General features: G+C 41.3%; 1 protein-coding gene and 1 long non-coding RNA gene across 3 annotated transcripts in view; both read right to left on the reverse strand.

Annotated features, from left to right (window-relative positions):
- Positions 1–3765, reverse strand: part of LOC107080042 (uncharacterized) — a 54841-nt gene extending 51076 nt beyond the window's left edge. Inside the window, exon 1 of the long non-coding RNA XR_001480940.1 lies at positions 3715–3765. This is a non-coding gene — a long non-coding RNA (uncharacterized lncRNA). The remainder of the gene's footprint in view (positions 1–3714) is intronic.
- Positions 3766–7409: 3644 nt separating this feature from the next.
- Positions 7410–24133, reverse strand: sall1a (spalt-like transcription factor 1a). Of its 2 annotated transcripts, none has more exons than XM_015368654.2 (3): positions 18786–19660; positions 11231–14676; positions 7410–9108 (listed from the first exon to the last, which is right to left on the reverse strand). In XM_015368654.2, the coding sequence occupies exons 1-3, from the start codon at positions 18931–18933 to the stop codon at positions 8686–8688; spliced, it is 4017 nt and encodes a 1338-aa protein (XP_015224140.2). In that variant the 5' UTR covers positions 18934–19660; the 3' UTR covers positions 7410–8685. The 2 variants fall into 2 exon arrangements, with proteins under 2 accessions (XP_015224140.2, XP_006641475.2); XM_006641412.3 differs by lacking the exon at positions 18786–19660 and adding an exon at positions 23098–24133 and having other exon boundaries at positions 7411–9108.
- Positions 24134–25330: the final 1197 nt, after the last annotated feature.

Here is a 25330-nt window from a genome sequence, read left to right on the forward strand (position 1 = left end):
GTAACAAAAAAGCATACGTGAATCATTTAAAAATGGAAACGCACATTAAGTGACACGCAGACGGACTGAACCCAGAAAATGCAATGCTGATAGATTTCTGAATTGCTGCTGGGTTTTTTTGTTATTGTTTTATAAAGTGTTCCCAATAAATATATCTTCTTTAAAAGATTAAACTACAACAACAAAAAACCCTGAAGGCTTCCCAATTTAGGAAATTAGCATCACAATTCCCCAAAAGACCCTTCCTGCAATAAAATCCTATTTAAAGCTCCTGCAATTTTGTTAGTGATGATAAGGGGGGACGATGATGGCAGAAGCACTTCAAGAAAGATAAGAACCCACTGTACAGGCCCCAAAGGGTGCCGTCTCAGTATGGGGACATGGATCACGGTCTGCTGGGCTGTGCTTTATTAAAGCTTCTCCTGTCTGTCAGTCCCTGAGAGAACCCCTCTGCTCCACAGGGTTCCTCACCTGATCACCTCTTCAGGCTCCAAGCATAATATTTTAATGGCCATTGTCTCTGTGACTCACTCCTCACTATGGTCTGAAAGACAAGAGTCTGCCCTCACAGAGGAAACAGAAACAAAATTGATAACTGGTATCTGAGAATTAACCTCTATTCTGGAGCATTCTACTGCATATTAGCTGTGCAAAAACAGCAAGAAATGTACGAGTTATCTCACTGTTATTTACTCCTTTTATGTCCGAAAGGAGGACTAATAAGAAAAAGACAACTTCTCTCATTTTGTGCTAACACCAGGAAAGCACGCCCACACCTTGGGAAAACTAAAGAAAGGAAGGAAAGGAACAGGGAAGGGGAAAAATAAAGGGATGAAAGACATTCAAATTATTTTAAAAGGATTAAGATGACGGAAGGAAAAATAGTTCCCCAACTAAGTTGCTCTGAAGGAGGTGGCGTGGAGTAGTGGGCATCTCTGGACACATGACTGGGGGGTTGCAGGTTTGAGTCCTGTATAGAAAGTTCCCCGTGATGGAATGGCTTCAGGCTCCTATTGAGATTAAGCTGCCATGGACAAGGACAGGGCTGGTGTACAGCTGACACCAAATGAGAGGCAACCAGGTGTTGGAAATGCAGAGTCTGATACCTCACCTTATTACTGCCTTGCCTGGTTTGATAAGATTTCCACATCTCCTGAAATCGCATGGAACCAACGGTTAAATGCAACCTTGAACAGGAGACACTCAACGAAGCAAACGGTGAAAGACGGGACACCCTTTGACAGCCTGCCTGTTCTGTGACCCAGAACCCCCCCGACACACCAACACTTCGCACCTCAGAGGCGCACGTCACTGCGAGCATCCCACTGTTGCATTCCCTGCCGCTCAGTCCCAATCTTTTAAGCACAGGAACACAGTTCATTCAACTACAACAGACTCAAAATTGTGTTATAAAAACCGCAAAATAAAAATCAATACGAGTACCACTGCCCGACTGTACTCTGGATAGACTGACAAGATGTTAGTCTGAATGAGAGGCAATATTATCATATCTACAGGCACAGAGGACATGCTGCTTGCAATGGAGTCTGAGGATGACACCCAGAGTGAGCTCTTCCCTCCCCTCCTCATTCGTGCCCCTCAAAGGATCGCCTTACACAAAGTTCATTTTCCCTCCCCTTTCTTCCTGTGCGTTTCTGCCAGTGTGGAGTCAAAAAGCCACTCGGAGGCTCGGTGGAAGAGATCAATTCAGTGCATTCTTGCCACCTGAGCTTTGACTCGCTCCGTATTACTTCACAGCTCAATCGATACTTGGCCAACGAAGAGCACAGGAAAAAAAAAGCCCTGGGATCTTGGAGATGAGTCACAGCAGGTTTATTACGGAACTAAAAGCATGTGCCTATTTCCTGTTCTTTTAAATAAAGATTAATTGCAGAAGCCAACTTCTCACCGTGCCAGTTCAATTCTTCCAGGGCAGAATCCCCAACAGCTGTCTTGGTCTTTATGATTATATAATTAGCAATTATTTGTTGGATATTGGCTCAGCCGTTTTTGATGTAATCTCTCCTGAGCTGCCAGATTAAAAGGAAATATTCAGGCAGCTAAACTAGCGTATCTGCATGGACTACATTTTCCCTTTTTGTTTGTATGAGAATTGCATCATGAAAAAGCAGTCAATGGGTGAAGAATATTCCTCGCTGCAAGAGCCCTGTGCTCTCCTTGTACTGCAGTCAGAAGACTGACTTAAATATGACAAACATAACAGTGAGGGGGTTCACTTTTGCTTTGCTGGAAAAAAATAGAAGCTTTGATTGTTAATTTCTTAAAGTAAAATGGAAAAAAAAAACATTTTTTAGGGATGTTCTAAACCTGTTTACAAACCATTTGTTTTGCAATTAGAAAGAAATAATGAGATTCCACAAGCGCTCAGTTTAACCTCTTGTGGTGCAGGACATTTTACATTAATTCAATTGGTACATTATTGAAGAAAGCCGAGTGCGAAGGTACAATCAGCCACTCTTAATCACAACCACGAAATTTCTTTCCCTTCAGTCTCCTAAATGAACGTACTGTAACTCTGAACATTAATGATTACTGAGGTCAGCCAGGGGGAATGAAACACTCGTTGTGATTTTAAACAATAAACCTTTTTTTTGTCGTAGTACAGGTTAAAATACTACTGAGGTTTATATAACCTGATGACGTATTTATTTTAATCATAATACTTTGGAACTAAATAAGAGCTATATTTTTTGTTTGCCTGAGACTTACTGCCTATTTAAACCCCTGTATTAATTAGGTCCTGCTTCCAAACGCATTACTCGGTTAAGTTTTTTACGATGCTTTGGGGGTGGGCAGCGTGTTAAAATGGTATGATGGACAAAACGAGGAAAAAAAGCTCGTCGTGGTCACTGACACCCTTCTCTAACAACTCTCCTGAAGTGTGAACATTAAGCACTTCCTGACCTCTGAACCCGAGTGCGGCGTTCACGCGCGGACAGCTGGCTCTCGCCCTTTGAAGCGAGTTTAAACCTTCCAGGTCAACACTCAACTCAGCCCCGAAAGCTGGCGCGCAGAAGCGGCTTTTTGTCAGCAGGAAAGTGCCCCAAATTACCAGGAACTTTTCTTAATTAAGAGGGATGGACAGGACATTAGAGATGTTGACCCGCCGCGATAAAATGCTTCCAGGACACAGCATGGGTTTTCTACCTCGGAATGCATTTTCTTTCCATCGGCATTAAAGCATCTCACAAACAGCTCATAATTACAGGTCGGACCTGCGAAACCATCAGAACAGGGATATAAAAGCGCTGAATTCGATCCCACTGCGTTACAGTGGCTCGAATTAAAACTATAAAATGACATGCACTTCAAACAACTGACCTGCTTTTCTGATTTTACAATCCACAAAACGCGATATTCAACCAGAATAAAGACAGAGTTAACTCCACTACCAGCTCCTTAGCTATACGAAATGTTTTCATTCTTCTGCTTTTTTCGATGTCTAATTTGCACTGAACACTAGCTCTTACCAGACTTATTGGGAAAAACATATTTGTATCTCAAGCGTATAAGACTAGTTGTAGACGAGAACGCGGCTGGCCAGTAATTACAAGCACACCTTAAAGCAACAGTTCGACTTCTGGATTCTGCTGACGCGCTTAAAAAAAGGAGGCTCTTCGAATACAGAACTGGGTGAAACTGTTAAAAGTAAATACGTTTTTCAGGCCCAATTCTGTCGGAAAACGTTCTTACCTAAGCTCCCCGCCACACTTTCATTGCAATCGTGTAAACAGCGTCTGTCCCACCTGCATTCTGATTGGGGCTTTTTCTATCACTCACGCCTCTCAGACCTACCCATGATGTCTACCTGTGCGATGCTCAGCTGTGTGTTTGCTCTAGATTTTGTTAAAAGCTACACCTTGCACCCTTCTGGAATGCTTCGTATTTTGTGTTTCGTTGCGCCGTGGGAAGTACTCTATATTTCCGTTATAATTTACCATCTCTTGTGATGCTTCAATATAGGTCTGTGCGGCTAGGTGTTAAGAGTACAGCCCAAAACCCACAAAAGCCTTTCTAATCCAGTCTTCTTTCTTCTCATTGATAATTTCTTAAACGTGAACGGTACGAGGAATCTGTAACAATTTGACAAATAACACGTTCGGTATATCTCGTTTATATTCGCATCTATAATTTTATCGGATTTTGTGTACTTTATTTTGAATTTCGAGGTGCTCTTCCCTCTGTCTTTTCGCTCTCCTTAGCAATGATAAGAGCATTGGTAAGATAATACTCCTGAATGGATAAATAAATTCCAGTATTGCACAGAGCTCTCAGGCGTATGCGTTTTTGTTAAAAGAACGACAGAAGGGTATTTTTACACAGAGGTGCGGCGGGATAGACTATCCTATATAAACTAGAAACGGTGTAGCCAAAAGTAAAAACGGAATTCGCGGATTATTGGAATGCAGCCTATTTACGACATTTCTTTCACAAAGACCGCCAAAGCAAGTTATTGAAAATGCACAATTTGTAGCATATCATGCTTATTTTGAAGTAATTCAAATTATCACAAAACTGTTATAATACAACTCTTGGTAGAGTACATTAACAGATAAATGCGGCATTTTCAGACAAAAAAATTCTCCTCATTCTCCACGATGAGCGTGTTTTTGTTTTTTTTCACCAGATCGGGCTTTAGCTGTCTCTCCAACTCACTAGTTCACCGGTGACTGATGTAAAACAGTCAGTTTACCTGTTAGAGGTCCAGGTAGCACTCAGATTCTCCAAACACTACTATCTCCTGGGGAACAGAACGGAGAAACGACTAAATGTTGTATAATACAGTATGAAGGTATTGTCGCGGGATAATTGGGTTTTATCGGATTCACCGTGTTGCTAAAATACTTAAAATACAGGTACAGGTATTTAAAATACCCGTTTAAGATGTTTAACGAATTTGTTCAAAGAGGTCGATTTCATTCTCTGTAGTGTATTACTGTCGATTGTATCAAGTTTAACTTCATTGCGTGTTCGTATTTTGCTAAATGCGCAGATACCGCGTGGAACTTGGAAAAAAAAACTTTTTTTTAACGGAAACATTTGCTTTTACGTTGTAAAGTGGGACTCGCTGGTCTATCCTTCGAGGGGATTAAAACTGCACTGACGCTTAATTGAAAAGTAGGTTGCTCTGGGGAAGAAAAACAAAAGTAAAAAAAAACGGGGCCAAACAAACAAACAAAAAATCGCCTCTTCCCTGCAGTGTCATTCCCGTGTTGTCTTTACACAAACAAAGCCCGGGGTGCAGAAATCTTAAGGGGTTTTGTTTACTTCTGAAAGTCAATAAACAGCGGCTTGAGTCAGGTATTCGATTCAGGAATAAAAGCTTCCGGCAGCTCTGTGGAGGGACCAGATGTGACTGTCAAAGAGACAGTTACAGGGGGGCACAGGAGTCCGCTGGCAAACGCGAGCCCTCTGCAAGGATCATTTAGCATCTAGATCTTGTAAATATTGGGGAATTTAGCCAGCTATAAAATCCAGAGAGGTGGGGGGGTGGGAGAGAGGGAGAGGTGGTGGGGAGGGGGGAGAGGATGCTGGGTTTAAATTAACAGATCCTGGATTGCAGGAAGTGCAATGATGTGTAAAATTAAATGCAGCTGTTGAAAAGCAAAGGAAAAAATATCACTTCAAATAAAAGAAAAGAAGTCTTTTAAGAAGCAAATACCTCCGATTCCACCGCTGTAATGTGTACGTGATCTTTACAGCCGCAGGCCTCTGGTATTTCACAGTTTAGTTTTGTGCGTGCGAGTGTCCACCTTTGCCTTTTGCTTTGCACTGTTGTGGATGGAGCCTTAAAGCGTGGACAAGTTTAACACATTTGCATGAAATTATATTTAAGAAATGCAGTTTAATTTTTAAAAATCACAATTGGAATGCAGGAGGGTGGAGTAATAACACTAATGATCCGCACACAGCGGTTTTTATCCTGTGTAAGAAAATGTAAGATTTTGCAATAACGACTTTTACGATTACTTACCTTTGAAGCGGTTAAAACGTACATTTTGTTCACCTGGCTGTATTTTCAAAGATCAATTCACAGCATTATTTTGGTTTTTGAGCAGCCCATGTCTCCGATAACAGCAAAATCAAATGAAAATGTCCTGTCTCCTCTCAAAACTGAATACAATGTTGCCCTGACGTTGTTTAGAGTGGTATTTCTGATAATTCAATTTTAAAACACAACTCCGGATTTCCTGACTTGCACTTCTGCCCACGAACTCAGAAACTCAATATATTCCCTATGATCACTCTGCAGAACGCCTTTAAAGCAAAACTTTTTTTAAAAAAACGTTACAAGTCTTTTTTATTTGATTTGGCTACAGCGCGTTTCTGTGCATTCTGTATCTCATGACTGTTGGTTTGGAATTTTTTTGTTGTCGGTGTTTTTGACACGCAGACCTTCACAAAGAATTCAGCTGTCTAGAACTTCATACTTTTCAAAAGCGCATATTCTTCAGAAAAAAAACCCGTGAGAGACAGAATATTTAAACCAAAAGTAATCCTTTTGGAGCTGTGAGTCGGCTAATGCCATCAATACAAACAATGGACGACGGAAGACTCTGATGTGATCGATAATGTAATTAAAGATTCAGAGGGTTGACAACAGCGGGAATGATGGACTAACGAATTTGACTTCGACCATCGTCGGGGTTTTAATGACTCGGGCCACATAGCCAAGGTGATCTCCGCCTCGAAACATTTTTAACAAAATGCTGGACCAAATTAAAGCGTTCCGGATGTGTTCTTTTAAAAAAAGTTCTTGATGATTATGGAAAGAAGCCACTATAAGTCATTTTTAGCCACTCAATCCTTCCGTTTTTATACGGAGAAAAAATAATTAGATATATAATGACATACAATGAGCCTCAAGCAAATGGGACACATTTAAAAGTCGTACGTACAGTAGGCTGTATACATGGGCTACACAAAAAGCTGAATTTTCATTTCCAAAGCAAATTTTATGTTCCTTGTTTTAGATGCAGAAGTTGAGCAGCATTTCATCAGGGAAAATCTTGAAGTGAACAATTTTATTAACCGGTACTGTAAATTAAAATCGCCTATTTTTCCCACCTCTGTGTTTTTACCAAAATAGCACAATTCTAAACATTTCCTCAATATAACCCTGCACGCAAACACATTCCCCCACACAGCTAAAAAAAAGCACCTTCATAAACTGAAATAACCCATGTCAAGTAACGTTTCCAATAAGTATTTTATCATCAATACTTGCGGGTTTTTAAATAAAATAATACCCGTATTATTTCTAGTGCATAGCTCTTTACTGGCAAACGTTTGAAAAATGTATCCCACTTTGAAAATGTATAGACCTTTGAATGTGCTGCAACAGGCAAGGAACAATTGAATTGTAAAATGTCTCCGTGTAAAACACAAATTGTTATTTGAACGTAACGGTTTTTATCTAGAAATCTCTTGAACATACATTCTTAAAAATAAACTCAAGGTAGGCTGCCAGATAAACACTGCAAAACACAAAAAAAGGAAAGCAACATTTTCTTTTGCAAAACTGATGTATTTGATTATTAGAGTAAAGAATTACAGTATCTTAGCTGTTAGTAGGTATTAAACTGTAGAGAAACTGGACCCTAAAGATCTTCCAACTTTCCAAGAAAGTGCATGTAACAGTCCAAAGGTTTTCAAACCTAATACAAAAAATAAACAAACAAAAACACAACTATAATTTGTCCCCTGGTCAAGATGAACTTTGAATCGTGAGGAATATGTACATTTGTTTTAATGGAATTATTGTTCCACATCTGATATTATATACAGAAGCATCCACACAAATTTCATATTCGATGTCAACGAAGATGCTGAAACCTAGCAGCCATGTGGAATTCCAGCACTTTTTCTATATGAAACATACCTACAAGGCATTTTAAATTTTCTTCTCAGTTTAAACTACCAAGACAAAACTCCTCGAAACCCCTCCGAGCTAACAGCTGTCGTGCTTTCACCTTTACAGAAGAAGAAACGATAAAACAAATCGCAAAAAAGATGGAGGAGGAGGTAAAAAGCACAAATACAAAGAACAGTTTGGAACAAAAGCGTTAAAGTCTACAAAACAACCAGAGTAGCAGTTTTCATTTTTTAATAAAAATCAAAAACTGTTTGATAGGAAAAGGATTAAGGGCATTCTATCCCTTTTCTGCAGTCTCAATATTCATTTGTGGAAGATAAAACAATATAGCGCTGGTAGGCCTTCCAGCGCAGAACAGTGTACATTATTTACAGCTTTTTGTTTTATTAAAGATCTAATGCATTACAGGAACATCAAAGGTTATGTTATATATATACTACATATATAAAATAATTTAATGCCAGGGTAAGATCATTGAACCAGACATGGTTGCAAATGCTAAGAGTCTCAAAAACACACGTTTGAAGCACTCGTACAAACCCATTCTGATCATGGAACAGAAGACTAAAGTAACTGTTAATGCTTCCACTTGATTCCAAGCAAGGTTATAATCACTAATAAATAAGCTCTTTAAAACTATAGATGTTGTACATTGTACAAAAAGGAGAAAGCATGTCTTCTGCGCTTCTTCGTTCAGAACGTTTCAAAGGCAAGCCAGAGCCGTTCTGCTTCCTGTCCGTGCGGGCATGCGAGAGTGTGGTCCGGCAGGAATGCCCCACAGGCCCGTCCTAGTTGGTGACGATTTCTTTATTGTCTTCTATGAAGCGCGTGAAACGGAAGTGGGTCCCGTTTTCCGTGTTGGCCATTTTCTCCAGACCAGCCAGAGCGGCGTTGGGTTCGGCGCCGTGCAGCTTCTCCAGGCTGCCCGTCAGGCCGCCGATGGGGGAGCCCCCCGCCAGTGTGGGGATCCCCCCGTTCTGAATGACCGAGATCTCGTTGGTCTTCATCGCCAGGCCGTTCGAAAAGGCGGCGGCGTACTGGTTCCAGAAGCTGGCAGGGTCTCCCGTCCCTGCCCTGGCCGCCATATCCTTTTGGAATATTTCTGGGAATTTCACAGGGTTGGTTCCTAGGAATGCCATGGGACCGTCCACGGAGAGCCTGCGGCCTCGTCTGGCCGGAGCACTGTTCCACATGTGCGTCCCCATGTGAACCTGCATGGAGAACACAGAGAAGCCCCCAGTAGGCACGAGTTACAATCCTGGCCACGGTGCAGTAGCGGAGGCTGCAAGAAAGTCTGCAAGATTATACCAGCTGCAGCCCTGCTCAGACAAAGTGGAAAGGAACCACTGAAAACTTAGAGAAGAAGATGCTTGCCTGGCTGGGGTGTATGGAGCAATCCCACTTCGTTTTGCTGTACTTAAGAAATGCATGCTGCTTTCAATGAGACCCTAATACTCATGTCTCCAAAGGATAGCCTTTGTGCTGTGGCTAAAATTGCAATGTCCACTTTCATTCCATTGCCCAGTATTGTATTTGACACATTTACCCTAGAAATGCCCTTTGCAAACAAGGATGGGCATCTTTTTTTATTCCAACCCCCACAGCCAGAGAAATATCTGGGGACACGGACAGAATTTTCCCAAAAAGCAATTATTCATGCGCCGATATTGACAAGACATACAGGCACCATAGGGACAAAAAAATATGCATTCCACTCTGAAGTTATAGCGTATTCCTTCAGGTGGCATTTGAATTTTTACAAAACCTGCATTTAACCTCGATACATCAGGCTGCTTCTTCGGAGTAATTCACTACGTTTCCATAGGACATCCTCATAACCTTATCAAGCAAGAAAAAGGCTAAATGTTCTGAATCATGTTCACAAACCTCTTTTGATACCCAATTCACATCGAGATGAAAAGCATTACATCACTCCAGCTAACATGAAAATAAAGCCACTTGCTGATTTGACAACATGTCAACAAAAGGATATGAAAGTCAACACTTGGAATGGAGAAAGGCTTCCATTAGCAATCCCATATTATTTAGGCCAATTATTTTTTTTGTTCTAATTGGTAACAGATTTTCATAGTTGATTTAAAAAAAAAAGTGCAATAGCCATCTTTGTCGGGTAGTGTTCTAAAGCTAACTCTAAGCTTAGTTCTAAACCAGTGTGAAGAGGAGAAAGTAGATTTATCAACACATACCAGTTAATGCAGATACAAGTACAAGATACAGCATTTTCCCACCGTAACATACAATTAAATAGTATGGTATGCAAGAGCATTTCAGGCACTTACACTGTACCCACTGTCAGTATGCCAGCAAAGCAAACACACTTTATAGATTGAAGCCATTTTGATTGATAAATGCCTTCTTTTTTTAAAGAGACAAAAGGTTATCTTCCTACTCTATTGCTGCCATTTGTAACTTTCGGATATGATATCGTTTAATAGTGTGCTCAAATATATATTGATGACATATTTACAACCAATATTATTGACATACGTAATACAGTTGATTAAATTAAGTACAAAAAACAGGAAACAGAATCAAAATAAAAGATAAAAATTAACTTGTAATCTGCTCTTCGATATATATTTTTCTGGCTCAATCTTAGCAATTAACAGCTGATGGAAAAGAGTTTTTTTGCCAGCTATATCCAGTCCTTATGCAGAAACATTACTTTGAAATTCCAGTAATTTGAGTTTTTAAAAATTCTCAGGTTGCTTGACAAATAAACCAAGCAGTTCATTGTCTGTGTCACAATCTAATGTCACCTGATGTGATGTTTTTTTTTCTACATGGAACACAATACCGTGTTCTAAAAATACTGTCCAGCTCTAGAAGCAGTTTGTTAATAATTACATTTCTTTCTGAAAATGAAGTCACACCTTTTCCCTAATTTTACACTTGGCTGATTTGGATGTTCGCTGCCAAGTGAAACCGATCGTTTTTTTACACAGGTGTCTTTACTTATATTTCAAAGGCAAACTCAAAAAGTTTCACAAAACAAAACTGAAAACACACCAGCTTTTGTGCTATATTTTGGAGACCAGCTATGTCTGGCAAAGCTGCAGAAGCCTTTACCCTTTTCACTAAATCTTCAGCTTCCTAAATGACACAATCATTAATTAACCACAAGAATATGGGAGAGTTCCGTCAATGATCTATGTTGTTAACATCGGGTTAATATATACACTTAAAAATAATTTGGAATCGGGTATGCCTCTTTATATATGAACACGGAACCTAAATTTAATTACCAAAAACTTAAAAGAAGAGCAGGCAAAAGACGCTTTGCAGATGCAGAGAGAGGAGAACTGACAATACCTTGAGGTTGCCTTTGGTGGTGAATGCTCTGCCACAGATGGTGCAAGCAAAGGGTTTCTCTCCCGTGTGGGTCCGTTCATGGATCTGCAAGGCACTGGAGGAGGAGAAGGTCTTCCCACAGGTGTTGCAGAAGTGCTGCTTGGGCGTTCGCCGTGGTGGGGCCGGGGTCAGCACTGGGGAGGTGGTGGCGGACGACGAAACCAGATTGCCCGCGGGCTCTTTGCAGTCCTGAGAGGAGAGGAATCCGTTGACCTCGGTCTTGATCAGCGATGACAAGGAGCTAGGGGCCAGGATGGAGGGGCTCTGGCTGGAAGCGATGCTGGGGGCTGAGGGCTCGAACAGCTGGCAAGGCAGGTCTCGCATCTGGTGAGTCAGCATGTGCTGCTTGAGGTTGCCCTTGGTGGAAAACCCCCGGTTACAGGCTGTGCAAATAAATGGTCTCTCTTTGGTATGGCTTCGGTAATGAATGTCCAAGGCACTCTGACAAGCAAACGTCTTGCCACAGATGTCGCACGCCGTGTTCTTGTAAGTGCCCCGATCGCGGTAGGGGAAAAGCATGGACAGGGGGTCTTTAGAGGGGTTGCAGGATGTCAGATCCAAGGCACCGCTGCTGGAAGGGGACTGGGTGAGGCCTGCATGGATGTTATCCATCTGTAAAGCTCTTTGCTGCTTTTCTTCAAAGCTGGGGGACTTGTGGTAGGCGGGCGCACTGTTGGTAGGGGAGGGCGCCTGCATGGAAGAGGTAGATTCGGAAATAGCTGGGCTCCCGGCGCTTTGGCTCTCAATGTCTCCTCCAAGGGATGACGAGTCATTGGTCATGTGGTCACCCTCGACGGATCCGTTCTCCACTGACTTCACGCTGCTGGCAGGCAGCTCTTCCACAAGCCCTTGGTTGGTCATCTTCACCTGGCTTTCTAGACTAGCAATGGCAGACAGTTCTGGCGGCATGGGAGAAGAACAGAAACTGTCTTGAGAGGCATCAGCAGACTTGGGGGTATCTGGTATGCTGCTGTCGGGACAGTCCTCCATATTCTCCATGCTATCCATGTTCTCATCAGAAAAGTTTTCCAAGTCGTCAAAGTTCCTCTCATCGAAGGATCCTGTGTCGGACTCCATGGATTCTGGATAATTGTCGGGGAGGGGTGTGTTGGGAATCTGCCCACCCATGTGCATCCGGATGTGCTGCTGCAGCACAACTGCATTGGTGAACTTCTTCTGGCAGATGGGGCAAGAGTGCTGGACCCTCAATGGGGGCATGGCACGGTGTACACTGTAGTGAGTTTTTAGGTTCCCTTTCGTTGTGAACGCCCTGCCACAGATTTTGCACTTGAAAGGCCTCTCTCCTGTGTGAGTGCGGTAGTGCATTTTCAGAGCGCTCTGGCAGCTCAGAACCCGGTGACAGATCACGCACTCGTTTGGGTCAGTCACCTTCTTGTCGATGTTCTCCACCAGCTGCTGGAGCTTGGACGTTTCAGACGCTTGGGTGGGATCCAGGAGACCTCCAAAGGGGAACTTTGCTTTGAACTGCTCGGACATGAGTGGCATGAGGGGATTGGTGGCCATGGGAGGGCTGTTGCTGAAGCCCAGGTCTGCTGTGCAGTCCTGGGCAGAGCTAATACTCACATTGGTAAGGGAGTTCGAATGTTGGTTGCGGTCTTCTGTTTTCCCATCTGAGGTAGGCAGGGTGCCGCCCTCACCCTCTTCTGATACACCATCATTGCTTTTACCAGATGGCTCCACTGCACCTGAGTCACTTTTCACAGAGCTGGCAGGGCTGGTTATTGAGATGGGGTGATTCTCCTCCTTTTTGATGAAGGGTGGCAAACTGGGAATTGTCGGTGGGAGTAACAGACCAACAGAAGTGGTCAGGGTGGACAGAACTGGCTTACTGTCTAGCCAGCTAGTTATTGGCTTCTCTGGGGGCATGGACATCCCATAGGGAATACCTGTACTGGTTGGAATATTGTCCAAATGTTCTGGGACTGGGTAAGGATTCATTTGGATATGAGGGTACTTCTCTTTATGCCGCTGGAAGTGAACCTTCAAATTCCCCCGTGTCGAGAAACGGTTCCCACAGATGTTGCATTTGTAGGGTCTCTCTCCAGTGTGAGACCGCAAGTGGATCTGCAAGGCACTGTCGCTCCCAAACACCTTGGCACAAAACCTGCACTTGTGTTTGAAGAAAGCCTCTTCTGAGCTGCTTTTGGGTTCAAAGGAGGTCACGTTAGGCGGTTTGCCCTTCCTCTGCTGGGCTAGGGCAGCCAAAGAGTTCAGGTCCTCCACAGTTGTGCCAACACTGGGCAGAGGGCTGGGGAACATGGGATTGCCAGGAGGGGGCTGAGGTAGAAGTGGGTTTGCGGCAGGGCTTAACAAGCTACCTATTCCGAAAGCTGGTGTGGATGGTTTCGCTATTGACGGGTTGCTGAGTTGAGGGTGCAGGGTTCCGGCGTGAGCAGGCAGTTTGTCAGAGGTCTGGGCGTTGACTGCCGATGCCACCAGGGCACCGATGCTCTGAGATGATGCGCTGCCTGGGGGCACCATGCTGCTGCCAGGGTTGCTCTGAGGTAGCTGTGCTGCTGTCGTCAGTTGCTTCAGGCTGCTTATGCTCGCAGACTGACTGGCCAGGCTCTGTGCTAATCCTGCAGCGGCAGCCAGCTGCTGGGAGAGATGCGAGCTGAGAGTGGTCAGGGGGTTGCCGGACGTCCCTAACGTCCCCGGAGACGAGCTGGAGGGCACGGGCATTTCGCCATTTTGAGAGGCCAGCAACAATATCTGGTGACGGATTTGCTCAATGAGCTGCAGCTGGTGGATCTGCTGCTGCTGCAGAGCCAGAAGCTGCTCCATGAGGGCAGGGATGGCAACTTTGCTGCTGCCGTTCGAGCGGGCTTCTTGTGAGAACTGGGCCACGGCCACCTTAGTGCTTTGCAGGTTTTCGATTATCACGTTGCTGTTAATCACGGAGAATTTTCCCAGTTCCGTCAGATTACCTAGATGAGGTAGAGATGTCGAGACAGCCGAGGTTCCCACGGCTGGGCCAGCGCTGCTGCCCATGCTGTTGTTGTTGATGATGGAGCTGCTGCTACTGGTACTGCTGCTGCTGCAGACGTCGCCACTGTGGCTGCTGTTAATTCCGGATGCATCCACGTTCATGGATTCCTCTTTGTCGAGGGCGTTATGCTCCGAAAGGTCACTGCAGTCTACTTGATCTGCGTTATTAACTGTGTCATTCATCTGCTCATCAGGATTATCCGAAGGGGAGCTGGGAGAGAATGTTTCGGAAGGGGAGGCTGGATTTTCATTTACTATCAGAACTAATTGATTCTTAGTGCAATTCTTCTTGTGTTGTAGGAGATCTGATAGTTCAAAGAACTCGGCGCAACATCTGCTGCAGACGTGGGCATCGTTGTCCTTACTGGGGGGGTGCTCTGAGCTGATCTCCATGTCTCCTGAAACATAGGAAATGGGGAGGGGGGAGACAAAGGATTAGTGATTAGAAAGATGTAGCAGAGGAGGGCACGGCATCTACCAGTTTAGATTCCTTGGCAGTTCATGGTGCTGGTTTCTGTCAGGTTAGCCCATCCTCCACTTATCATATGTGCTCACACAAGAACAACAGCTGAAACAAGGGCAGTAAAAACAGGTTGATACTGAGCAAGAAGAGCAGAATAAAATGCTAAATCAATACCACTTCTAGCACTTCTAGTATTGCTTAAAAGTGATCTTTAAAGATGTACGTGTGGGTTTCATCAATCCAGCTGTCTTAGATAATCATTTTCTTCGGATAATCCATCAAAATATAAAATACTATGAACTGAAGACATTGGGGCTTAATGAAATTCCATAGAGGAGTATCGATTTCCAATATTTCATACTCTTCATTGTCTAGTTGTCCACTGGGCGCAAATCAACCATTTGAAGGACTTATTAGACTTTCAAGTTGCTGTCAACTTTGCTCATTTTCAACCAACTTAGAGACATCTTCGACAGTTTATCCCTGTCACTAAACTAATTTGTAGCCATTCAGGCTGCAATCAGTGGCTGACAAGAACAACAGAGGTTCTGCTATCTAGATTGCTTGTGTCACAACCACTTGGACCCTCCCTGGACTGGGGTTAATTTTGATTCGAGTGAAAATTATAGCTGTCACCATCAAATAAATGTTTTTACAAAAAAAAAACCATAAAACCTCTTTTAATTTGATGATTAAAAAATCTCGATTTTAGGGGGATTAAAGCATAAACACGCCAGTTTATAACTAATGTATTATATTATAGAAACTGTAGAGCGCACTACAAAGCAGGTTATTTTTTAAGTGGAAAATTCCACTTACTGTAGTGCATGATTTCCAAACTGTTAATGCAGAAAAAAACAAACAGATTTTGTCATCTTTTGTTTCAAAAAAAGTATCTGAAAGAGTCTTCTACAGTAATAAAGGCTCTTGCTATGCGCTTCAATGTTTTAGAGTAATCAAAAAACCAGAACTAGTCTAAGAAGGCTTCTTTAAAATAAAACAAAAGATTTAAATAACTGTTTCAGAAAAAAAATATAGACTCACATTAACTGGAGCGAAATCAAAATAATTTCGGGAAGTTGAATTAAGTCAATTTTTTAAAAATCACACAAGTTCTCATAGATGTTGTTTGGGCAAAACAGACGTATTTGTATTCAGATAGGACGATTACATATTTAACAAAATTGAATTTGTTCTAAAATTAAAATATACAAATCTCTTTTGAAAATGACCAAGTAATAAACGGAACAAAATGATTTTGCGTGTTATCACAGGTTTAAAAAAAAAACTTCAGGGAAGAAACTTGTTACTATCCCCACTAGAGGATTAACTCAATTTTGCAAACACGGCAACTGTAGAAATGGCTCTTCTCCCCTGCTAGGACCTTTTTTAAACTAGAATTTTGCTATTTAACATATTAGTTGATTTACAAATTGTTACTGAAAGCATTTTCTCTGAATCCATTCACAGCCTTTATGGTTGCTGTGGCTCTCTACATTTATATCAGTGCACGGATTCATTTGCAAATTAAACACAAAACTCTCTGACCCCCTCCTATTCAAGAGCAGCATGGCTACCCATTGTTTACACAGCATGAGAACACCAGGGTCTTCTGCACAATACTGTGTGGTCATCTTAGTGGGCTCTGAAAGCAGATCGTGTTTAATTCAGAGATTACCTTCCTTCAGTGCTTCTCTGTGCCGAAAAATCACATAGCACAAAGTTGCCATGACAGTAAAAGCCGGCCTCACACAACTAAACCGCAGAGAGGGGAAGAAGCTACTTTTAATAACTTTCAATATTGACAGTGATTTTAGGTGCAAGTTGCTAGGACTTTTTGATTTTACAGAAAGGAGGTGCGTTACGTTTGCAAATCACCAGGCCCTACAGCGCTGTGCCATGGATACTATAAAGACTTTCGCTGAGAGGGGAAAAATTCTTAATTCTCGACCTTGATACACTACAATACTTTGTGGTCTGATTTCGCAGAAATTTGTTTTGCATCCAAACAGCTGTGTTTTACACACAGAGATACTTACATAAAAAAACACATCACCACTACATTACAAATGAGTATAAAATTACGTAAAAGACATCAACCTATATGTAGTCCTAACATACAACTCCTTACAGGAATCCACATACAGTACTGTAGCTTACCAGAACCTACAGTATAAGTTTACTTCCCTCACAATCACCCTTAAGCCCCTATAATTGTCCATCACCCCTTAATTTCTGTACAGAACCACTGATTGCATGATCTCAAATATATTTGTATTAAATTTACAAAAGTAAAAAGTAAAATTCAGACAATCTAGATTAAAACTGATACATAGGCCTATATGCTATATACATTGAACAAAGCACTATACTCTATGTTCAAGTACTAAACACCACTATAAATAAAGACCAAAGACCAGAAACACTAGGATGAGTTTGTACAATAATTCATTACTTAAAGAAAAACATTCTGCTTTCATATTTTAAATAAGCCATTTTTATAGTATCCAAAACAATACATAAAACACCCAATGTGTCTAAGGTTGAAATACGTCGAAAACTGTTCTGTACCATGAAAATAGAAACATTATTTTGCAGTAACATTATCTTCTGGCTGAGAAAAATGACACAAAAACACAAAAAGAGAATTGCCGCGTCTACAGTAATATTTCACCTATGCTGTATCGCTACATTCAAACACTAAATGCTGCATTCTCAATTTAAATTGTGTTTAGCATACCTGTGCATTTTAGATTCATGAATAAAACAGAAAATTAACCCAGAGCAAAATAATTATTTTCAACCGGATTATAGTTAAAAAAGCTTGAGTCTCACCTAGACAGCTCTGCACACACAAATAACAGAACTTAGTCCTGAACAAATCTCAGAACTGTCTATTATTTTTCCAGGTTTGAGTAGTTTTCCATTAAGATTTCTGTGAAACACAGGTAATTTGTAAGTGCTGTTATGGAGGTAATTGTCTTGGTTTAACCTTCTGATCTGTGTTGCACATCAAGGAAGCATCTAACACATTGAAAGAAACACCCTCCTTACAAAGGTGGAAATCAACACCACTTAAAACATGCTCACATTTGGTTAAAATTATTTAATTATGAGTTATACTTCATCGGCTCATGAGATTTTTAAAAACAATCTGGCAAATCTATAGCTTTTCAAATGATCAGATGTAAGATACACCTCTGTGCAACAGATCCCAGGCATCTTTGTCAAATCTGGCATAAAATCCAATTTCTGGATTCATGTATACAGGACAACCACTTTCTTTAAAAAAAAAAACTATGAAGACACAAAAAAAACAGATTAGGGAAGATTAACACACATCTTGTCTTGCTACATTTGAAATCTTTCTCAAGAGAAACCAGATTTTTTAAATGAAATACTCCTTGTTAAGTTTTGTGCAACCAAGATGTAATTATATTGTTTTTGCTTGTGTCCATATATTAAGAAACCAAAAAATACAGAACTTCGAAGAGTCCTTTATGCAGAAGATGAAGGCAATGCAACTTCAAAAACAGCATTAGTTCCAAATTACAGTTTTTAACTCTTTCTCTCTCACGGTGCCTAATTAACCATTTTTTTAAAACACATTTTGACTTTTATTTCTCTCACATACATATAAATCCGTTTCATGTCAAAACAGATACTCTAATACATCAATGACAGGATTCAGCCAAGAACTAAAGCAAATTACACACTTTAAAAAAACTTTAAAAACATGACAAGGTGTTATTGAAAAGACTAAAATAATGCGACAAACTTCACCTACAGCTTTGGACTAATTTAGATTTAGTAGTCTTTGTGTTAGAATGGATTAGCCTTGAACTGCAACGGTACGCTACTTTCCATGCAAACTGCACAGTACCGTCGTCTATCGCTACTTGATCACACAGCACAGCAGAGAGAAACACCAGCTTATCAGGCCTCTGAGAAGGTGAAAACAACAAACGACAAATTAGGTACGGAGAGATGGGGGGAAAAAAAGAAATAGGAAAAAAGATCATAGATAATGAGTTGATACATTACTGTGTACTTCTGATACACTGCTGCTGCCACTTGTGACTTTACAAAACAGCCGCAACGTCCCTCTCCAGAGCTTGCAGAGAGGAACAGCTGTAACTGGATGAATCCCACTGAACACTAGATGGGGTTCCACTATAGCTGCAACTTCCATGAAAAGAATTTAGCTCCCAGCTCTGTTCCACTGACACGTTTAAAGAAAGAAAAAAAAAAGTGCTCCTTAAGGCTACGTCTAAACTTCGACTATATAAACATTGGCAAAAGAACGTGAAACTAAATCCCTATTGTTTGCAAGCTGTAAGGGTTCTGTGCGAGCCACCCTATTAGTCTCCCCCTTGAGGGTCTTCTCAGCAAAGGTGAAAAGGGGGAACTAGTGACGATACAACAACAGCACTGATAAGGCCCCTCCGAAACTAGTCACTTCATTCCTGCCAAGCGGCGGGACAGCTGTCCTGGCACTGAGTCCTGGGGGTCAATAACAAGGTACCGGAGTACATACAGTGCTCTGAACTTCCTCACCTTTAGACAGAGGGAGGTGGACAAAGGTTAAAACAGCAGCGTGTCAGCGTCTGCCCGCGATCCCTGCCCCGCAGAACTGCTGCGGACGACTCCCATGACTTTCATCTTACTGAACAAGCACCACACGCCGCATCTACTGCCCGGTCATTTTACAGACATCTAGCTGAAACTGCCGCCCCGAGAGCCTCAGATCTAGGAGTTTCTCCAGAATACATTTTTTTTAAAATACCTCAAAACAGAACGACAGAAACAACAATGAGATCACGCATCGCCCGAAAGGACTCATTGAACACATGTCGTCATCGTTTGGAGCAATCACTGCACCGATCTTTTGTAAAACTTTGAAGTAACTTCCGCAATTGATGATAGAAAAAAGCACGTCTTTATGAAAAAAAAAAACTACTGCTACAAGTAAATAAAACTACTGCCACAACTCCTATTAAACGCAGCAATCCTTGATGTGTAGCAATCTGACAAAGCGGACTGTCAAATTCATTTAACAGGAGGTTTTAGTAGTGAAAAATTAATTTCTCCTTCACCCGGCTTTTTACGTGCTCTGGAAAAAAATGGCCCAGGTGGGGACAAAACACTTCTTAAAACTGCTAAGAAAAAAAAAATAAGACGGTCAAAATCTTAATTTCCAATTCCTTGGCACAACGAACCACATTTAAATGACAAAAAAAACCCGAACTGTAATTACATATCTTTAAATAGAATTTTAAAGTCTCAACGTCGGTTTACGAAAGTGACACCGGCCGTAAATCATAAAAAATGCAAATTTAACTTTACCTGGACGAATATAGCTTTTGAGTTATTACAGTGACTGATTTTTTGGGGTTACAAATTAAAGTCCGCTTCGATGTGTGTATGTAAATACAGAGAAACTGCAATTCACAATACAATGGAAAATATCTAAATAAAAAATGACCTAGTTTGTTTTTACAGAAATGTAACGAGAAATAAAAAAATAATGATACCGCAATTAAAAGCATGAACGCTATTGGGAAATTTTTGAACTAATGAAGCTTTTCAGTGCACTGATCCTGGATTATGCTGCATTGTAGCAACCAGTGGGTAACACTTAAAAGCTTTCCTGCTTTGAACGAAGAGATACACAGTGTGCCAATCTACAACTGTGCCATTATTCTCACTGGAACTATAGGCTGTACAACGTGATAAGTGCTTGGGATGTTCTCTTCCTACGGGACACCTGGCTGCCATGCTGTTTAAACAAAAAGTACAAAACAAAAAAAAAACACCTTATAATTTAGAAGTTATTTCTTCAAAAGAGTATATATGATTAATAATCCTCTGCTCGTCAACAACGTCAGAAAAGTCATCTCCAGTGTAATCAGGAGTTTTACCATTCGTTTTTGTATCCCTTTCTTTATCAAAACTTTTTTTGTTGTTGTTATTGTCGTTTCTGTTGATTCCGAATATTGTGTTTAAAGGAAAGAGATTCGAAATGATTTTATTTAGTAAAACTATAGCCTGTGCTCACGCTCTGTAGCTTACATTTGGAAACAATATGGAAAATCGAATCAAAAGGCTTAAATTATCTAGAAAATTGCTTGATCTTGTTTAGATACGAAAAACTGAAACCTTACCACATCAAAGAACCTTATCAAAACTCGTCGTGAGGAGCTCCAATAGAAACCATCAGAGAAAGTTAAAACGATACATATATTTATACATGTATATTCTCTGTACAGTCTGAAGACTACATATAATTGATGCCGTGCACAGAGCGAATGTTGTGCAAATTCTTAAACTAAAATGGAATGTCTTTGTAACTCTGTCAATCTACACTGACCACGACGCCCTTTAAAGATCACATGTTATCAAAGGTCCAGGCAGAAGTTTAGAATTATTGCGTAATTAACATCACTTCGCTTATCAACGTATAGCAAATGTTGCTTTTGCCCTTACTTTGTGATTGTGCGATTCAAAGGAATGTATTAAACGCTTTGAATTATCAGACCTCTGGCGCTGCGAACTTTGGAAAAAGGTTAAGGCAGAAATCGTGGACTAATTCAAAAGAGGTGTCCGCTAAATCGAGTGGTCTGTGGAGATCAGTTGTTGAAACAATTTAGCTCGAATGTTTTTTTTAACAGGAGGGGGGTTGTTAGAAATGATTTAAAAACGATTAAGATCACAGTCTACTAATGCAAGTAGATTACGTCTAGGCTTTAAGAAATACAAGTTTTATTTTTCCCCTCAATTTTGACCTAGCAGATGAACGCTTAACTAACGAAAGGCATCAGACAGTTCCTGGACCTCAAGCAGCAGATCGTGTTATGACGAATCTGTTTAATAAGTAACTTTCCAAATATTTGGGCCGCTGATTTCGCGGTGGATGTCGTGGAGTAAGTCGAGAGAGGAGGGAAGTGCTGTATTTTAGAAAGCCGTCGTGAGTCGCATCTGAAAGCGGCGCATCAGCTAAACTCACAACAAATTCCCTAAAACTACAATATTTTGCAATATGGGGGTTTGGAACAAGAGTTTTTAACCCGATTGACAGAGCGAGAAGGCAAAAACTCCATTTACTAAGGATAAGACGAACACGGTGGATTACTTTTCTATATTTTACCCCAAAAAAACATAATTTCCCAAATTAAAATCTCTGACAAAGACTTTTCTGTAAACAAGCTCGAGTTAGTTTCCACACAGCGACCGGGTGTTTAACACTGGGCGTTCTTTTCGGATCACTAAAAGTTCGGAAGATTACACGATCTTAGAGGAAAAACTCTCAACGTTGCTTCATAACAAGCATTTATTTTCATCTGAAATAACGAGTCCGCCCTTTTCAAAACTATCACTAATTCCCAAATAATTACATAATTACAGAAAAAAAAATGTATTTCTGATCTGTGGTTTATTTTCTGCCTTTTTTAAAAAAAAAAGTCTGTTGCGAGTTTTCTCCCGTCTTGTTGGGTAGCGGGGCGAAAGTTCGGTTCCAGGTTTGCAGTTCAGGGTGTCAAAACCAAACCTGAACGCGGCGGTTTAAAAGCCAGACCAGGTCGAGATTAAATTGGTTTCTTTTTTTTATATAAAAAATAATAGTTAAACTGTAAGGTAAGAAATGGTGCCGCAGGGTCTCGGTTCCTTAACTTCGACACGAAGTTGACGAGAGCTATTTTGGCCACAGTAACACTACTGAGGACAAAAGCGTAGTGGTCTTTTCCATCACTATAGAAGTCTGCAGCCGATCACCGGAGGTCTTCGCTCCGATTCACAAAAAAGACAAGAGGCAGCGATTCATCCTTCGGGCGAGGGAAACAAATGCACACTAAACTGAAAAACGATCTAATCGTATACATGTAAACCTGGACCGTATGGCTACGTGAGACACGAATCTGAACAAACAAAAGCAGGTAAATGGAAAATAAGATGAAATTCAGATACGTGCACAGAAGCTCCGTATGTTCACTGTTTTCAAACATGTTCCCTAGGAGGCTTTGCGGAACTTCACGAAGTGCTGTATTTATGAAAAAGCACGTTGCTGCCTTTCATATAAAGACAAACTGTATCAAGCAGCACTCTTGCCCGAAAACATATTACAGCGACACTTTTTTAAATCGTCCATCGCGGCTTGTGGGGACCGGTGTCACCCCAAACTGCCTGAAATCAGAAGTTCCTGTTGCGCTTATGTACAAATGCCAAACCTGGAGAAAAACGCCGCACACAAAAAAAAAAAAACCCAACGGAATCGCGAAGAGGCGCAGAAAAGCAGAGCAGCGTGATCTAATTGAAGTTTTCTTTTAAAGTTAAGTTGCCATGTTTGGTAGCTCGGACTTACCATTGTGCTCGGGTAAGGGCAGATGGGGGTCCGATTGGAAATGTTGTGGCTTCGCCTGTTTCCTCCGCGACATGCTGGCTCACACATCAGCCAGGGCAGAATAAAAAATTACTAAAAAATCTTCTCAAAATTACGGAAATCGAGCCCATCCACCGCGCATGTGTCCTGCTATAATTATGATTATCAATAATGCTTTGCGATTAATCATACAGGGGCTCTTTGAAAGGCGATTGGCACCTCGCCAGCCCCCTATTCAAATGAAGTCTCTTTAATCAATTAGCTCCTGATTTGCTGGGGACTCTTGTCTCTCTCCCAGCTCCCACCCAATGAGTTGATCCGTGTTAAGGAAAGGCAGGATTTTCCTACTCTGTTTAGATACAGTTTAACCCTTCTTAGCAAACAGCTGGGGACGGCAGGCGGCTTATCTCCTCTACTATTGGAATGCTACAGACAGAGCTTTCTGCTCCTGCTCGCTCCCCAGTATCTTTCCTAGTGATTAAATGTTAACCAAGCCTACATGAGTTAAAATATATTTAGCTGACAGGAGGCGACTGTAGCGAAACATCCGAGGGCGCACGCATACAGTGCAGTGTGCCCAGACTACACTAGCTTAGCTAGCCTTTTTTTTCTCTCTCTTGCGCGTTTTGGAGTTTTTCAAATTTCCATTAAGTCATTGTCTCTTTAGGTCTTGCAGGATGACATTAGAAAAACGCCGCTGGGATCTCTGCGCGTTACTTTTCTAAATGTGTGGAAGAAAAGAGAGAAAAAAAACAGGTCGACTTGACCAAATTTTTTTTTTTTTCAGTTACTTCGATATCGCAGTCACGATGCCTCGGCAGTCCAGGGAAGGTCGCGAATATCCCAATCGGTTTCCGAGCACTTTTGATTATCTCCGTATCACGAAACACGTTTTTTCCTCACTTTCGCCGCACGCTACGTTGAGCGAACAAACAAACTTTAAGGGCCCGCTTGCACCGTTGGGAAAATCGGCCGGCCCAGCCCCTCCGCGCTGCCATTGGCCGTCGGTCGCCTCTATCAGCCCAGCGGAGGCGCTGGCTGTGTGCGAGAGAGAGAGAGCGCGTTGGAGGTTGAGGAGGAGAGCGAGAGGGGTGGACTAGCGAACTGCTCCACAGAGATCTCGTCTAACCGTCTGCAATCAACCCTAACTTTTTTTTTGTTGTTGTTGGGCTCAGCGAATGCGTTTCTCCTTTTTATGTTTTTTTTTTAATTCACGTTTGCTTTACAATTCTTAAATCTCTCCTCGCGTTCGTCGGCTGTTCCGGCTTCTCCACCTGCCGGTGTCACCGCGACCGTTCGAACCGAACATGTGTATTTTGCAAGAGAAATAAAACACAAATAAGCCCGTTTAAAACACACACACACACACAAACCCGATGCTGTTTTAAGTTGTGTGTTAAGAGATGAATGATTAAAGGGGGTATATTTTGGAATAATGAAGGAATGGATATTTCGACACAGGAAAAGTTTTCAAGTTTTAATTACATATTCAGCTTATATTTAAATTAATGTGCGTATGGGTATGATAAAAATAAAATAACAATAATAAATTAAATGAATAGAGGGCAGGGGTTTAAATAAATACTATACTTAAGCAATTTCCGTAATTACAACAAGTTGAAAAATACAAAGAGAATTAACTCTCGTTGCGTGATACCATTCATCTGGAGAAAAAACAGACTGTATTGTGGACTTTACAGAGGAGCGTTATTGCATATCACGTTCATCTTAATTGTGGTACTAAGTTACCGACCTTAAATCCATTTCAATATTTGCTTTTTCAAAACTTGCATGTTTTCCACCCATAAACCAAATAAAAAATTCATACTCTGAACAGTAAAGCAAAGACAATACATTTGGAGCAATAAACGAGTGCTTAAGAGCTATACAGTGCTTAATATACGATCATAAATTTGGAGTTTGTCAGGGTCGACCATTAACAAAGCGCATAATCTACCGGGGGATAAATTTATTCATAATTGTTTCTTTTCAATTATTAATTATCCTTCCAAATTACTCATCACAATTCATGTTTTTTTGTACCTCTAAACAGAATAGCATTAAACCGAGAAACAGACAGTTGCACCTCCCTGTAATTTAAATACATATGGAGCACAAAACTGAATTATTAGCAGCTGTACGAGCGCTAATAGTATTGGTTATAAAAGAAATTGTTTTATCTGTTCAAAGGAATATAATATACATATATCTCAGA

Source organism: Lepisosteus oculatus, chromosome 20 (genome assembly GCF_040954835.1).
Source record: "Lepisosteus oculatus isolate fLepOcu1 chromosome 20, fLepOcu1.hap2, whole genome shotgun sequence".
NCBI lineage: Eukaryota > Metazoa > Chordata > Actinopteri > Semionotiformes > Lepisosteidae > Lepisosteus > Lepisosteus oculatus.

Bases quoted from the DNA above. Each gene is read 5' to 3' on its own strand.
- sall1a (XM_015368654.2), bottom strand. From the start codon at position 18,933: ATGGAAGTTGCAGCTATAGTGGAACCCCATCTAGTGTTCAGTGGGATT. The intron at 14,677-18,785 runs GTAATGTATCAA...CCTATGTTTCAG, and splicing joins CAGTGTATCAGAAGTACACA to GAGACATGGAGATCAGCTCA. The intron at 9,109-11,230 runs GTATTGTCAGTT...TTCTCCATGCAG, and splicing joins CCACCAAAGGCAACCTCAAG to GTTCACATGGGGACGCACAT.